Source organism: Synchiropus splendidus, chromosome 6 (genome assembly GCF_027744825.2).
Source record: "Synchiropus splendidus isolate RoL2022-P1 chromosome 6, RoL_Sspl_1.0, whole genome shotgun sequence".
Classification (NCBI taxonomy): domain Eukaryota; kingdom Metazoa; phylum Chordata; class Actinopteri; order Syngnathiformes; family Callionymidae; genus Synchiropus; species Synchiropus splendidus.
Genome location: NC_071339.1, coordinates 17,368,334 through 17,384,586, shown reverse-complemented (window position 1 = coordinate 17,384,586; position 16,253 = coordinate 17,368,334). Strand labels below are relative to the sequence as shown.

The following is a 16,253-nucleotide window of genomic DNA, read 5'->3' as shown; positions in this document are numbered from 1 at the left end:
GTCAGCCTGAGGTGGTGGATGAACGTGCTCATTTCAAGCCCCTGCACTGTGAAATGACCCGATAGGCTGGATTTGGGTCTTGACATGACTTCATGCAGAGCACGATTTTTCAACTGTACATGGAGACCGAATGTTCATCACCAACCGAGTCACAGTGTCTAGTCTGCCACAAGACTTGTGGTTTCCTGTGGTGCCTAAAAATGATGAGCAGGCGTTTTGTTTTTCTCCAAGAAGTATTGAGAAGCAACGCGGGGTGAAGTGTCTGGGAAACAGTCCTGACGTCAGACTAACTTAAGATGGACACAAGTGCTGGAAAGTTGAGGATGTCGCAATGATGGTGCCATCTGAATCAGTCAAACCCCTGGTTCTGCTCGGCAACTGTCGGCTTGCACTCGCACCTCTACTGACATGGCAAGTAAGCAAAACCTTTAAAATGCTCACTGTCAGAGAGTGAGGGGGTGCAAACCTCCACTCTAGACTGTCTGAGCCTCATGAAGCTGTTCAGTGTTTTCTCATCATTGTCCGCAGGCATCAGTGGTATCAAACAGTTAAACCTCCTGGTTGAGTTTCATTTGTCAGTGGAGGGTTGGGCTTCTGTGTTGCTTTACTGTGCCACACTGTCAACTCTCTTGTCAGTTGCTGCCGCAGCTTATTGCCACCTGCACCGCTGTAGACTTCCTGCGCCAGGATGACGACGGCCACACCTGACTCGAACCCTGGTGAGTTCATCTGCTGCAGTCTGCCCGGGCTGGCTCGCTGCGATGATGTCATCTGCTGCTTTGTAGACACGTCTGAAAGATATCGCTACAAGTTTTTACATAGTACCAGACCTTCAAAAGTCAAACAGCTGTTAAACACGAACAATGCTGCAAATACTGCCACAGCTGCTACAGGTCATTCAAATACCAGTACCGTAATGTAGCCTTTTCAGTGTAGTGCTGTCGAGTATCTTTATGGTTATCGCTATCACCGACTTATGAAACAACTCCACCCAATACTAACCCTTCAGCAAATATAAATTAGAATTATAAAACAGTCACGCCTGTTCTTTCATTGGAGATGTAGGTACCACTTTACTCTCTAAAATAAACGCCTCCCAATTCCTTTATTTCGGAACCTGCTTTGACCAAGGCTCATAAACATGAAACTTGACGTTCAAACTGGATTATTAAGTCAAGTATATGTTGGAAGTGTTGTCGTGGTGTGTAACCTGGGAGGTGCTGATCCTCATCCCTTGATGCTTCTCGGTGAAGTCCATCCTCTGGGCCTTCAGACCTCCGAGACTGCACAGGACGATCAGTAGAAAAATAAGCATTAGGCATGTTTCATCTGAGCAGCGGCAAATCAGAGTTCATAGGATGCTTGAGACGTACTGCAGGTTTGGTGAGGCTTCTGCTCATGTGGCACCGTGAGCGACCTTTGTTCTGAGATCAAAAACACAGAACAAGACGGACCGGCTTGGCTCCAAGTGACTATTAATTAGCATGATGATAAAGTGTAACCATGGTGTCGGGTCCTAAAATAAACTCCAAGCAAAAGTTGCTTGGAGTTTGAACTCATTTGAACTCGACTTTTGTCTCATCATTTTGTACCTTTTTTCTTTTGTTTGTTTGTTTGCACTTCACACATAAAACTACCTTGCAACAAACTACCCAACCCGCCTGCTTCACCTGGTGCTTCTTAAAATGACTGCTACTGCAATACAATACAAGCCTTAAACACGACAGCTAATACCCCTGTGTCCACTACAGTTGTAGTGGACATACCTCTACTTCTGCATAGACTGCAGTTACTGTACCGCCACGACTACTTCTACAACTGTTGAATTACTCAAATAACAGCCACAGATTGTACAACAATAAATACACTATAAATTACTAGCACTAGTATTATATTAGTGCTACTGTTACTCTTGATGCGATGAGTAGTACTAATTCTAGTGCTGTTGAAAATCTGTAATAGAAGTACTAATACCTCTGTTACCTCTATTCAGAGCTCTTACAGCTATTGTCTGTATTTGTAGTAACAACTGCGGTAGTTGTTACTACTGCAGCTATTCATGCTGCTTCAATTGTGAACTATAAATGTCACTTGTTGAAATACTGTAACAACACACACTACTACAAATACTTACTACTCATTTCTGCTGTTCTCAACGCTTTTATTTTCAGTATGACTGATGGAAAAGATCTCTTCTTAGCTGCAACTTTTTGGAAAATAAATACTACTATTATAGCTTCTACTTTTTTCTATAGTAGACGCTATATATATATATATATTCCTTGTAATTTTCTACAAAAGAGTTCTACAAAATCATTCACTGTTCAGTGTAACTGACTTTTTTTGCACTTCCAGACCAGTGAATTCAACTGATTCTACTGCAAGGTTAAATATTCCCACTGTAACATATTTGAGCCACTGCGGGCTTCAGTTACATTTTTACAATTTTACTACAGTTGAATGTGGGTTAGTCCATGTGTGAGCCTAGGTTACACAACTTTAAAGGGCAAAGATGATTATAGTGCTGAGCACAAGTCCCAGCAGGTTACCTGGTTTTCTTTTTGGGTGTGTCTTTTGCCTGGGAACTGTGAGGCATAACTTGCTGAAGAGTCACACTCTGGGTAACATCTAGCATCAGATATGGGTCGGAGATCAGTGGAGATGAGCCAACAAGTCCCATAGGTCCTGGCTGGTCTCAACGACGTAGTAGCGCAAACTGCACACTGAGAGCACAAAAACTAGTTTTGACTCGTCTCCTGGAATCTGGTTCAGTTCCACCGCACAAACAGGCAGGGTGTCCCCGGCAGAGGTCGACGCTAACACAACACATCTCCCAGTGTGAGGGACCAAACAGAGACCCGCACCCACTGCCGCGCCCGCAAGGTGATGGTTCTTCTCCCGAGACTTTGGCAGGAAAGTTAGTCAAAACAAAACTGTCAGTTTTACTGCCTATCTAAATCTCCAGTCATCCTCATGCACACATGCATCATCTATTCCATTTTTGTCCTCCAGAGGAGGGTCGTGGGGGCAGCATCAAAGGGCGATAGACGGTGACACCCTGGACAAGTCGCCAGATCATCACAGGGCAACACACACTTTGACAAACAACCACTCACTCACACATTCACGCTTATGGGCTCCATTAACCTGAAGCCCAAATGAGCATGAAACTGGAGACCATCTCATTTATATAATCCTCGCAGCCACGCCCTGCTTGTGACCCACCCTCCTGTGATAACTGAGCCAAAGCCTTCGGCCAACAAACGTGTTCCTCCTGATCTTCCTTTGCTATTCGCTTTTGGAAGTGAAGCACCAAGTGTGTGTTGCGTCCTCATATGACCTCAGATACCCACTGTTGGATGATGCTGCTGACCAGTCCTCCCATCAGTCCTTCCTACCTCCCTGCTCAAGAGCACTGTGGTGCTGTAATCCAAATGTTTTTCTGTGGTGAAAAGATGGTATTAATAGTTTATGTACTTCAGAAGTTCTGCTAAACCTGTTGTTTGTATGCCCTTCCATCTGCCACTTAGCAGGTGATGAGTAGTGAAGCTGTTCTTGTACCGTCATCACAAGTACATTAGTCAGCTAGTCGTATTGTTTCTGTCTGTAGGTAGTACATTTATGCGTGAGTATTAATTGTAGCGTTGTACAGATGTACCTGATGTGATTAAAAACAGATGCTAGTGTCGCTATCAGAGCCGGGAGTAGTGTTTGTTGGAATAGTAATAATTGTTGGCAGAAGTTGCTGTAGTAGTTTGTAGTAGTAGTCGTCGTTGATATTCATAATGGGGGAATTATGATAATAGTACTATTTTGAGAACATAGTTCTATTGATTTAAGGTAGTTGACACAGATGTTGTTTTAGCAATAGTTGTAACTATTACAACTATTACAACTAACCATTGGATACTGCTGTAGTAGAGAGCACCTCACCCGCGACCATGAGAGCAAGACCAAGACCGAACAGAATGCAGCAGAATATATATATAACAACTGATATGCTAATAGTGGAACAAACCAGTAGTTTGTTTCTCGCCCTCCTCATTGTTTTTAGTCTCGACTGTGGGATTGGGAGGTCTCAGCTACAACGCTGGCATCAGGACTGCGATGGTAGTCTTTGACATGTCTCTCTGTACGAGTGACCTTTTTTTGTCGGACAGTTTTCTCGGAGGTCGACCTCCACGCAGAGACCAACAACACTGCGCACCACACTGAGGAGATCTCGACCAAGAAGCTGCTGGTGAGGCGCGGCCAGTCCTTCAAATTGACCATCAAAGTTGCCACACCCTACAACTTGAGCGTCGACACTTTCAACATGACGGCGTCCACTGGTGGGTGGCGTTTGTGAAGACCTGACTGGCCTCTTCCCTCCCAATTCACCATCACTGCCCATCCTAGGAGACCATCCTGACGAGGAGCTTGGGACCATGGCTCGTTTTGGTGTCCCAGACAAGAACCAGGCTTCGCCGACTGCCAGGGCTAAGTGGAAGGTGATTCTGGAAGATGCAGCCTCTCCAGTGCTGGGGTTGCTGGTCGTTTCCATCACTGTTGCAGCCAATGCACCGATCGGGGAATACACACTGTCGGTGGAGCACAAGGGCCAGAGCAAAGAGATTGAGAAGTTCGTGGTCCTGTTCAACCCGTGGTGTCCTGGTAGGTCTGACACCCTGTCCCAGTCGGTACCCGAGACTCTCGTAACAAAACTTCTCTCTGCAGACGACTCCGTTTACATGGCAGAGGAAACCGACAGGGCAGAGTATGTGCTGAACGAACAGGGCATCATCTACACAGGAAGCAAGGATTACATCAGGCCACTGAAGTGGAACTTCGGTCAGGTGTGTTTGAGGGTCGTGTGTTCTCCTGTGTGGACAGGTGGCTGATGCCTTCAGGGAATTGACTATTCATGTAAATGAGATGAGATAAGAACTTGGATGAAAGAGTTTTCCCAAAAATGGGTCTTAAAATCTGTCTTAGGAGATGTCTTTGTGTTCTCTTCCTCAGTTTGAGGAGGACATGCCGATGATTTGCCTGAAAATGTTGAACCAGAGCAAGTCCCGTGACGTGGCTTCACACTGCAGTGCCGCCCACGTCAGCCGCTGCATAAGCGCCATGGTAAGACCACACCACCTTCTTCGTTCTGCCTGGTGTGGAATCATCTCTGCTTTCTGAGCCCAGCTGTCCTCTGGCCTTCTCTGAGGTTGAGAGGGCAGCAGAGGGCCTGGGCTAGAGTTAGCATTCAAGAAAGAGTCAAAGTGGGAGCCAGACTTTGTGTATGTCCCTTCTCCACGCCGTCACCAATTGTCAGTTGCCAGTGCAATTCCTGCTCATGACATGTGCCCTCCTATGCCTTTCTCAACAGACGAACAACCTAGATGATGAGGGGGTTCTGGTGGGTCAGTGGGGGGCACCGTACTATGGTGGGCGTAGGCCGACCCACTGGACCGGCAGTCACGCCATCCTCAGCAAATGGTACAAGAGCGGGAGTCCCGTCCGGTACGGCCAGTGCTGGGTGTTTGCTGGCGTCATGTGTTCAGGTAACTTTATGTCTACCTCCACTTAGGAGGTTATGTTTATTGGCATTGCTATCTCTGTCTGTCTGTGCTCAAAATAACTTGGAAATGGGACAGGGAACAAATGATTCCATATTGGGAGTGATCCGGATCACTGTCGGGATCCTGGTTTCAAAGGGTTCTTTAGCATTGGGAGACAGGACCATTGTCAGCATTTGCATTTGGAAGACTTGTTTGATACTTTGAGAGATTGTGTTGGGGGTGGGCTGAAGATGCTTGGTGGAAACCTGCGCTCTCTGAGTGCTTTTCTAGTTTCATTCATTTATTTATTTGTTTTTACTTTTTTACTTGAACCATCACATTCTTTCACTCCTTAAAGTCAGTTTTTTGAGACACACTTTTGTATTTCAAGATCCAGTGAAATCCATTTAAACGTCAAGTGCTGTTTTTTTTTTTTTACTTTAATAAAAATTCACGGATGGCCACCTGTTCCACTGCAGTCATGCGGCTGCTGGGGATTCCATGTCGCGTGGTGACCAACTTCGTGTCTGCGCATGACACGGATGCTAATCTCACCATCGATGAGTACTTCCACGTCGGCACTCCAACCATGGAGTCCGATGACAGTATCTGGTGAGAGTCCAACAACAGTGCATTGCAACTTTGCAATTTCAGGTGGGTGTCAAAGCTCTGATGTCTTCCAGGAACTTCCACGTGTGGGTGGAGGGGTGGATGAAGAGGGAAGACCTTGACGGAAACACGTATGACGGATGGCAAGTGGTGGACCCGACACCACAGGAGATGAGTGAAGGTCAGTGCTTCACTGCTTCACCTGGATGTTGGTCCAGACACAAACATGACTGTGTCTAGATTATAGTGTAAATCCCACCTGCTCTCATACACTATTATCAGGTTGTTCAGTACCACGGTCGTGCAGTGGATTTTATTTCTCGGAATTTTTGTAATAAGCTTCCAAAGGTGCCAGTCTCTTTTGTGATGGTCTGGCCCGACTCTCCAGGTCTCTTCCAATGCGGGCCAGCACCGCTCGCAGCCATCCTTACGGGCAACGTTGACGTGAATTACGACGTGCCCTTTGTGTTCGCCGAGGTCAACGCTGACTGTGTCGACTGGCTGGTGGGTGATGCAAGACGTCACTATCGGGGTGATTCCTGAGTGTGAATGTGTTTCAGGTCTCTGCTGATGGAAAGAAAACAAGACTCGAAACTGACACCAAGAAAGTTGGTCAGAACATTTCCACCAAGAAAGTGGGCATCGACGAGAGAGAGGACATAACTAGCAGCTACAAACATGAAGAGGGTAAGCTGTACACACACACACACACACATACACACACACACACATTTACTTATGAGGACCTCTCACTGACATAATACTTTCCCCGCCTCCCATCCTGAACTTGACCTTACAAAACAAAACTGCGAGCTGAAGTGCCGGAAGTCGTGTTGATGCTAAGTGAACATTAGGGATCACTTGGAAGAAGATAACTTATCGTACACGATATACCGCCAAACACAATCTCCACCATTACAACTCTGCATCTCACGATAAATTCGATTAACACGCAGCTCACTGGCAGCATTGGACCTGCACACGTGAACATGAGGAGACGGTGACTGCGCCGGCTCTCCAGCTCCGCAGCGTGTGACAGTTGTGGAGAGTGTGGTGGACTTTGGTTCACCAAGGTAGTTTGAAAGTGATGTTGAATCCAAGGAACCTTTGATCATGACACTGGTGGACTCTGATTCTCTGGATCCCTGTTTCTTTGATGAGATGGAGTGGTCCTCATAGGTTCTCTGACGCGCTCGTCTGCCTTGGTTCACATCAACACATGCAGCTCTCCCGCTGCCAAGGTGAAAACAGTTGGATATTGGATATTGGCGGCGGCGTCCTCTTCTGTGTCCCCCATTAGGCTTCACTGTTGGAGGACACACTCTCACAGGCAGCGCTAATGCTAGGAGCCGCCATCAGTTAGGGACCATCAACAAATTCTAAAGCGCTCAAAGTATTAGTGAAATCTTCAATAAGGCAATGGAAAACAAGCATTTTAGGAAAGAGAACTCTGAAAAGATTTTTCATCACGCAAACAAACATGTCTCTTAACAAACTGTTCAGAGACATGAGATACAGCAGACAGGCGGCTCACATAAGAGTTTTATTTGCCCTTTCAAATCAAGTTGTAAACCATAAATGTGTTTTTGGTGTGATGGTCACGCTAAATGCTAACTGTTGCTAACCTCTGGCTGCTGGAGAGATGTACTAGGTGAGCACGCTCAGCGGAGGCCTTGGGCAGTGCCAGATGTGTCGTTGCAAGATTCGATGCATTGCTTTCTCTACTTCCAGGATCAAAGAAAGAACGGACGGTGTTTGAATATGCCTTGACCCGAGACTTCTCCTCGGTGGACGAGTATGAGGAAGGGGAAGAGGAAGAAGAAGTGGTAGAAGAGGAGAATGAGGGCGAGGCGGCTGGAGGTGGCGAGGCGGCTGGAGGGGGCGAGGCCGCTGGAGGGGGCGAGGCCGCTGGAGGGGGCGAGGCTGCTGGAGGTGGCGAGGCCACTGGAGAGGCTGATGGAGGTAGCGTTGCACCAGGAGACGGCGGAGAACCCGGGGATGCTGGCAACAGCGTGGTGAACAGATGCAAGCTGGACATGAGATTTGAAGAGGTGAGTGGATCGTCGGTAAAGTAGGTCAATGGCCTTTTTTTGCTGACTCATCAGTCACCCATGAGACAGTGGTTGGGGCGGATCATGCGTCATGTCCTTGTGAACATCAATCGCCTGAACTCAACACAGTGTTCTGGTTCCTCAGGTGACAAAGCTCATCAACGGGAGGGATCTGCGCCTGCGGCTCATTCTGAAGAGTGACACCAAAATCCCCAGACCGCTGACCCTCAACATCAACGTACAGGGCAGGTTATACAACGGTCGCCCTGTGGTCACCATCCAGGAGGAGGTCCGCAAGGCCCAGCTGCAGCCCGACAAAGGTACATGCCTCTGCAGTCGTGGAGAGAGTTGCTCCACGCACTGATCTAACCATTATTATCACCCAAACACTGAGGCCATACTTCACCAAACCTGCCGGTCCAAATCCCTGTCAACACGCCTGCCTTCGCCAGACTGAGCGCCGACGAGCTGCGGCACGTTCCATAGTGGCAGACAGCATTTCAGCTAAACCCAGTTGATCCCAGGCTCGCTGATGACCCAGTCTTAATGGTTTATTTTCTCGGCGCTGTTGGCGGATCACGAGGGCCCTTCAGTTCCCTGTGTTTCTGCACCTCAGTCAGGGCTGGTCCTCAACTTAGATGGCATCACTTCCTGTTCCAGCCTGGTCAAATGGGGTCGCCAGGCCCAACCTCCCACCTTGTGATATTCATACACTCATAGCTGTATCCGAAAATCGCACATGTGCGAGTTGTTAAACGCTGAATGCTTTAGTATTTACTCTGCTGACTCACAGACAAGGCATTAATACTCCACTTTAGTCTGCAAAGATGTGGAGTTTTATCCTCTACATCTCTTGAACGGCGCCTTCCAGTCCGGTCTGTTGAAGACTGAATGACAGCTAAATGTGCCACACGTTCAAAATGTTGAGATTCAATTTCGCCAACTTTAAATCTTCTACTACTACTCTTACTTTTTCCTCTTATTTCCTGTGTAAACCATCATCTCAACAGCAACTTGACAAAAAACTGCAGCCAGTTCAGCTGCTCATTTGGGGAAGAGCCGCATGTGGGTTGGGGCCCGCGGGTTGGCCAGGTCTGATATAGATCAAAAAAGAGTTACACTTATAAATAAATAATAGAGACTGTTTCAGTCTGCTGCAACATGGCACATTTAAAAGCCGTCTTTGATTTTACACCGAGAAAATGTGGCCCTTTCAGGGCTCTCTACTGCCTCCTGCAGGTGGTTTGTGTCGCCAGCGTGGGGTCACAAAGTCAGCCAGCTGAGTCACTGGTCAGAAGCGGTCCAGGACAGGGTGGTGCCAAACTCAATTGTTTTGCTGTTGTGCCCCATAGAGCTGAGGATCCCCATCAAGATCCCCTTCTCCGCTTACCACCCTCACATGCCCGAGTGCGACAACATGAAGGTCTCGGTCATCATAACCGACACGCTGAATCCAGACACGCCGTACCTGGCCGACGATGACCTGGTTCTCCTGGACCCACCGCTGGGTGTCATCGTGAGTCTGCCAATCCTGTGTGCATGTGTTTGTGTGTCTCACTCTCTCACGCTCAGGTGTGTCTCTCGCACACGTCTGTCTCTCTCGAGTGCCGGTCTCTCTCACCCACGTCTGGGTTTCTCTTATATGTCTCGCTCTCTCATGTCTGTCTCTCAGGTGTCAGGGACCCCGAGGCTGTTCCGTCCCTCAAAGGTGGAGTTGATCTTCAAGAATCCAATTGAAGAGACTCTGACCGACTGTTCCATCACGCTGTCGGGGAGCGGACTGCTGCGTGATGAGTTCTACGTTGGGTGAGTGTGTGTTCAGGCTTGTGACTCTGCAGCGCCCCCCGCAGTTGGAAAAGTGCTCAGCAGAAACCTGAAGCCAAAGAAGTGAGCAAGAATTTGATTCAGTGAGGAAAAGCAGCCTGGGTGAGGGAAGCAGATTCGATATCAAAGTGCGTAAACATTTGCTCTGTTTTGCTGCCTAGCCTTCCGAACCTCAACGGGAACAGTCGAGTGAGAGTCCAGCTCACCTTGTTCCCGTACAAGATCGGTGCGAGGACTCTGATGGCCGATTTCGACTGTACCCAGTTCAAGGACATCAAGGGCAGCACCACCTTCCTGGTCAAGTACTGAGCGCCACTGGCCCCGCTTCAGTTTGCTTTGCTAAAGGTGGAGGAGGGAAGCCTGCAGCCTCAGGGCTCCCGTCGTCTTCAGTGAGACGCATTGATCAGAGAAATGAATCAGGCTTGGTGAAGAGATGTGGCCCCAAACATGAGGCTCTCAAGTGCACTTGTCCAACAGAGGAACGTAATAAAGAGTTCATTTTACACTGCAAAGCTTCTCATCTGTTGTTGTGCGGTCACTTTAAAAAGGTCTTGACAGAGAAGTCTAATACAAAAGCAGAATTTTGGGTCAGCAACTGACAACTGACTTGGCCTTAGCAGAAGTCCGGCAGAGCGACAAAAAACTATCTGAGGTCTTGACCCTTTTATACACAAACGTTTTTCTACATGGGCTCCGTCCTCATCCGATCGGTCCTCCGCTGTTGCCGCCAGTCCTGGTCGCTGGCTCCCTCGTAACCATGGCAACGACCACAAGGCATGCACCCCTGTTCCAGATCCAGGTAACTCTTATCAGGACCAGCTCCTTCCAGCTCTGGAGAAGATGGTACTTCCCAGCCTCCTCCGTCTGACCTTGGACCCTTAAATGAGTTACGTTTGTTCCTGCAGTCTGGTTCACTCCCATCTTTGGACTCCACCTGCAACTTCAAATTCTCACACACAGTCAGCCACACTCCCTCATCCGGCATTCCTGCATCTGTAAATAACTGCTTTATTAGTAGCACAAACAATGAATAATACAGTGGTAGCTTGGTTTTCGAACATCCCGGACTTCGAACAAATCGGAGTTCGAACAGAAATTTAGAGATTTTTTTGCTTCGGATTTCGAACGAAAATTCAGAACTCGATCGCCTCCGAAAAAAGCTGGAAAAACCATAATGTGTGCGGACCGATCAGCGGACCCACGACACGCTTTGTTATTGTGTATAACGCTGCCTCTGTATGCAGACGTGTCCCGTTAGCTACATTTACTGACTGTTTTTTCTTCATATTGAGGTGTAAAACCTTTCCTGTCTCCGCACTGGACCATCACAGGGGAGGTGCTCGCTCTCCACACTCCAGGGTTTGATGTTCCCTTCTGGAGAGACGTCACTCACTCGGCAACCCCTCCCACATGCAGCGGCCACACACATAGAGGAACAGCGCACCTGCAGCAGACACTCTATATTCACTCCTACAAAAGACTATTTTAAGGCTTGGAACGCATTATTTCTTTTTCCATTCATTGTAATGGGTTCAGATTTCCAACAAATTGCTTCTCGAATGGTTGAGAACCGAGGTACCGCTGTATCAATATTGTATAATAAATGCACAATTCCCATTAAGATGACAATAAAAATAAGAATTGCTCTTTATGTCTGAGGTGCGCCCCGATTGTCGCAACACACCACACACATAAAGACTGGAACGAGAAGCTCGTCCCCCAAGCCAGAATTCTGATGTGATCGATGAAGAGGAACATCACAGCACGCAACATAAAAGTGCATCAGATGATGGTGTTTTCATGAGTTTTTTAAGGGAAGTGATCATGAGAGGCCTGGTGAGGACAGCTGCAGACTGGAGTGAGAATAACTTCTCATGACTAAAAACGAGTGTTTTTATTGTCATCAAATCAATCCCTTTACTTCCTAGTTTCTCTGTCAAATTGCTTCTTTATTGGCCACATTCCATCTCACATCACATTTCAACTCTTTTGCTCCAAAATATTGAACATGTTCAACATGTCATGAGTGTCAGCCCTGACCGTTTTCTTTGATCCTTGGATTCTGAATTTGCTGAGGATTATTTTACAGGAACACTTTATTATGACGGAGCGCTTCCATCCTGGCTCAAGAAGGAGTGAAATGCGGAAATAAATACTGTAGATTGATTGTCGCGCATGTGGCCGCATCCAGTCATTTCCGGTCCAGAAGAGTCAGAGCTCGGGTCCAGCGATGTTAGTGACATGACAAAAAGAGACGTTCCCTGACCGGGAATCGAACCCGGGCCGCGGCGGTGAGAGCGCCGAATCCTAACCACTAGACCACCAGGGAAGCGATACGCAGCGAGAGAACCACACCATAGTTATTCGTTACTACGACACATCCGTTACCCCGAAGAAACGGGAACATTTTATAAAGTCACAACTCTTTACTCTTTAAGTAAATAATCATGAAAGTACTATGGCGATTCTTTGAAGAATCTACACAGAATGAAACACGATTCCCCACCAGAGGGCGCGACTGAAACAAGAGGACGTGAACGCACCACGGCAGAAACGAAAGTGATCTCGCGGAATCCCCCCGCCTCCCCCTCCTCTACAAACCCACCCCCTCCTGTAGAAGTGACCCGAGGCAGCCGGAGAGTTCCTCCGCTGGCCCCTCCACGCTCCTCTCCGCGACGATCGGCTGGAACACGCGTGGAGACCCACGCGAGGGAATGCGCATTTCCACGGCTCAGACCCTGCGTTCAGATCCCCTCAGGCGCCGTGTCCGGCATCTCCGACTGTGGGCAGAAAGCCGGGTGAAGGTGGAGCCCCTCGGCTGCTGTGGAAGTCTGAACTCACGTCCGGAAGAGCCGGTAAGAACGCGGAGCCACATTAGCAGGTAGCTGCTCCGCTTCCTTTAGCGTGGTTAGCCAGCAAGCTAGCACCAGCAACAACAATGGGCTTCGAACTAAGAACAAGTTGGACTCTACTCCGTGTTGACTTCACCATTTACATAGAAGACGGATATAAAACACACACCGTGTTCAACTTGTGCCTTAAAACCAACGGTTTTATTAGTAGTGGTAATTGAATCCAATACGATTTTCGTTCAAAATGCGGTCTCCTCTCGTACAAAGTAGACGCAAACGTCTCTTGAATAAATGTCAATTGTAGATCCGAATGTTTCTGCGTTCATTTCTCTGCGAAGATAGTTGCACATGCGCAGAGAACACATGAAAGGGAAGCTCGCTGGGGCAGCTGAGGTTCAGTCCACTTGTGTTCACGGTCTCCGGCCTCTGTCGTCACCATGTTGCGATCACTTGTGTTTCCCCAGACTGAGCAGGGAAGATGCCTCAGAAGCACAAGTCCTGGTCACAGCTGAAACAAGCTGGGAACGAGTGCTTCAAGAAGGGCCAGTACGGCGAGGCCACTGGCCTGTACAACCAGGCCATCAAGGAGCTGGAGAAGTCACGTGAGTGCTGGGCTCCAGAGTGGTTCCTGTTCCTGTTCGTCTGATCGCTGTGGCCATCAACACTGTGTCGCTCTCTCAGGCACCAAGAACCTGGACGACTTGGCCGTCCTCTACTCCAACAGAGCTGCCAGTTACCTGAAGGACGGGAACTGCTCCGAGTGTGTGAAGGACTGCAACACGTGAGTGGTGACCTCTGTCCCCATGATCAATGATCCCACTTTTAAGCTCCTGGGCCTTGGTACTGATCTGATGCCAATGTTCTAGTATGAACATTCATGCCGTGCTGTGGGTCTCCAGTCAGTGGCTGCCCTCAAGCGGTCTGTCTCTTCATATGTCCGGCCAGATATATGATGCCTGATCCAGATGTTTCCGATAACATACCTACCAACCATGTACCTACTGTCGCTACCGTTACCTCGACTGACACCACAACTACTGTCACTTGAACTAATATTACTCCTACTACTTATTTCAACTGATACTACTATAGTTGTTACTACTAATACTGTGCCTATTGTTACTGCAGTGAATACTGTTATTACCACATTTGCTGTTGTTGCTAAATCATTAAGTACGATGCTCTTTCAACGCAGTAGTTGACTGACTGCGACTACTACAATAAGTAACACGATAAAACTTCACTACCAAATTTATCAGCCACTATATAGTACGATTTGTACGTTGACATCGGCTGCTGCTACACAGACGTTTCTGCGTGTGAAGAAACTGCCACCACTATTATAGTCGAATACTACTCGTACTACATAGTTGTTTCTACAGTTTGTAAAACTGTCAGTACTACTGCAGCTGTTAGTTTCACTGATGTTAGTTCTCTGGTACTACTTATTTGAACGCTGTGCTGTGTGGGCCTCACTGTTGTTGGGAGCACCGCTGCTTCATGACTACTGTGACCTTGTGTAACCCCTGTGTGCACCACTGTATCGACAGGTCTCTGGAATTGTCTCCGTTCAACGTGAAGTCTCTGCTGCGCCGGGCCGCCGCCTCGGAGGCGCTGGAGCGCTACCGACAGGCGTATGTGGACTACAAGACAGCCCTGCAGATCGACTGCAACATCGCGGCAGCCCAAGATGGCACCAACAGGTACCAGTGCAGCGAGGTTCTGACCCACATGTGCGCCTGTTCCGACTGGCTTCACTGATTCACCTGCTGCCACAGGATGACCAAGGCGTTGGCAGAAGCCGACGGGCCGTCGTGGCGGGAGAAGCTTCCTCCGATCCCAACCGTCCCGATGTCGGTCAAAGAGAAGCTCTGTCGTCAGCAGCAGCAGCAGCCGGTGGCAAACAGCCGTGGGGACGTGACGCAGCCAGGTGAGCCCCTGGGTTCTGAGGTTTGTCGGGCCAGACTCAGGTTTCCTCTCATGTCTAACCAGCTCTGAGTGAAGAGGAGATGAAGAAAGCTCAGGCGCTGAAGGACGAAGGCAACGCTCTGGTGAAGAAAGGTCAGCACAAGAAGGCCATCGAGAAATACAGCCAGAGCCTCAAACACAACCCTGCTGAGGTGACCACGTATACCAACAGGTGAGACTCCTCTCACCATGGGACACGTCGCCAGTGTGCAGATGGGGGTTTGTCCTTAATCGAGTTCGGGTGCGCTGAGTCCCATGTTGTGCCTCGCAATGTTGTGTTCAGGGCGCTGTGCTTCCTGTCGGTGAAGCAGTACAAAGACGCAATCCGGGACTGTGACGCCGCTCTGAAGATGGACAGCAGCAACGTGAAAGCTCTGTATCGGAGAGCGCAGGCTCACAGCAGTCTGAAGGTGAGTCGTCCGAGGCTGGGACTTGACTGCTCCGGGGGGAGGACAAGGTCCAGGCTGAGGGTTCTCAGGCCATCAGTGTGTTGTGGCTCAGAATGTTGTGGTGCTGCAAAAAAAAAAAAAAGTGGGACGAAGAGAAGGTCGGACTGTAAACCTTGGACTTTTGACCTGGGTAAATCATTGGGGTAGACTGACCCAGTGACTGCTACATGTTCTGCAATGTTCAGAAAAAAAATGCCAGCCTTCTTCTTCTTGTCATTGGTCTGAATGGTCTGCTCCTTCTGTGCCAGGACACGGACTCCTGTGTGGCTGACCTGAAGCGCCTCCTCGATGTGGAGCCAAAGAACACAGCAGCGCTGAAGCTGCTGCAGGAAGTTCAGAAGTAATCCTCAAGACGATGCCCTCTTGACTGGATCTGGAGCCCATCCATTCAGGGCCTCAGCTGGAGACCTCGTGTTGCCTTTTCGTCTTTTACAATTTCATATTTATGTGTATTTATACGAGCTTTTACATATTCTACAGTGTGAATGTGTGACAGAAAAATAAACCAGCGTCTTCAGAATCTCGCCCTAAGTCCAGTGTCCTCCTCCTCCCAGGCACATGTCTGCTAACTCTCTTCTATCCAGCCTTGCTCTCACTGTGTCAGCAGCAAACATCAGGGTCCACAGACACTTTGGTCGGTCACAAAAAAAAGCCATAACAGGAGAAGAAAAAAGCAAGGAAAATGACCATCAGAAATGAAAACTAATGCTTCAAAAAATAAATGTCAACAGTCTTTGCTGCTGAATACTGATTTTTTTTGCAGTCACAATCTATCTGATGAACATTGGGGGAGAAAGTACAACTGATCATCTGTCAAAGGCCATAACAAAAGAGGGAAAAAAGAACATCAGATTGAAGTAAAAGACTGTGGAAAAAAAGAATCAGAATCCTTTCTTCCTCATTGTCTTCCCCTCACAAACGATTTTCTGGTGAGCAGACGACATGAACTCTTGAGGAGTCAGGTGCGCT

The 16,253-nt window shown here is 48.3% G+C and overlaps 2 protein-coding genes and 1 non-coding gene across 5 annotated transcripts; 2 read left to right on the top strand and 1 right to left on the bottom strand.

Moving 5' to 3' along the window:
* Nucleotides 1-532: 532 nt before the first annotated feature.
* On the top strand, nt 533-10,527 carry tgm8 (transglutaminase 8). 3 transcript variants are annotated; one of them, XM_053868604.1, is made up of 16 exons: nt 533-719; nt 4,161-4,331; nt 4,399-4,653; nt 4,717-4,835; nt 5,002-5,112; nt 5,360-5,534; nt 6,011-6,143; nt 6,215-6,321; nt 6,529-6,644; nt 6,701-6,827; nt 7,872-8,000; nt 8,055-8,191; nt 8,337-8,511; nt 9,544-9,707; nt 9,864-9,997; nt 10,177-10,527. In XM_053868604.1, the coding sequence occupies exons 1-16, from the start codon at nt 689-691 to the stop codon at nt 10,322-10,324; spliced, it is 2,232 nt and encodes a 743-aa protein (XP_053724579.1). In that variant the 5' UTR covers nt 533-688; the 3' UTR covers nt 10,325-10,527. The 3 variants fall into 3 exon arrangements, 2 of the variants coding, with proteins under 2 accessions (XP_053724579.1, XP_053724578.1); XR_008414882.1 differs by having other exon boundaries at nt 7,872-8,191; nt 9,864-10,117; nt 10,177-10,302; XM_053868603.1 differs by having other exon boundaries at nt 7,872-8,191.
* Nucleotides 10,528-12,272: 1,745 nt separating this feature from the next.
* Nucleotides 12,273-12,344, bottom strand: trnae-cuc (transfer RNA glutamic acid (anticodon CUC)). The gene has a single exon. It is a non-coding gene; the product is annotated as a tRNA-Glu (tRNA).
* Nucleotides 12,345-12,588: 244 nt separating this feature from the next.
* Nucleotides 12,589-16,129, top strand: tomm34 (translocase of outer mitochondrial membrane 34). The gene is made up of 8 exons (XM_053867571.1): nt 12,589-12,870; nt 13,332-13,469; nt 13,549-13,648; nt 14,418-14,570; nt 14,646-14,797; nt 14,860-15,007; nt 15,119-15,245; nt 15,533-16,129. Exons 2-8 carry the CDS (start codon nt 13,346-13,348, stop codon nt 15,626-15,628), a joined length of 900 nt encoding a protein of 299 aa, XP_053723546.1. The 5' UTR covers nt 12,589-12,870; nt 13,332-13,345; the 3' UTR covers nt 15,629-16,129.
* Nucleotides 16,130-16,253: the final 124 nt, after the last annotated feature.

Bases quoted from the DNA above. Each gene is read 5' to 3' on its own strand.
- tgm8 (XM_053868603.1), top strand. From the start codon at position 689: ATGACGACGGCCACACCTGACTCGAACCCTG. The intron at 5,535-6,010 runs GTAACTTTATGT...GTTCCACTGCAG, and splicing joins TGCTGGCGTCATGTGTTCAG to TCATGCGGCTGCTGGGGATT. The intron at 6,144-6,214 runs GTGAGAGTCCAA...GATGTCTTCCAG, and splicing joins GAGTCCGATGACAGTATCTG to GAACTTCCACGTGTGGGTGG.
- tomm34 (XM_053867571.1), top strand. From the start codon at position 13,346: ATGCCTCAGAAGCACAAGTCCTGGTCACAGCTGAAACAAGCTGGGAAC. The intron at 13,470-13,548 runs GTGAGTGCTGGG...TCGCTCTCTCAG, and splicing joins CAAGGAGCTGGAGAAGTCAC to GCACCAAGAACCTGGACGAC. The intron at 15,246-15,532 runs GTGAGTCGTCCG...CTTCTGTGCCAG, and splicing joins AGGCTCACAGCAGTCTGAAG to GACACGGACTCCTGTGTGGC.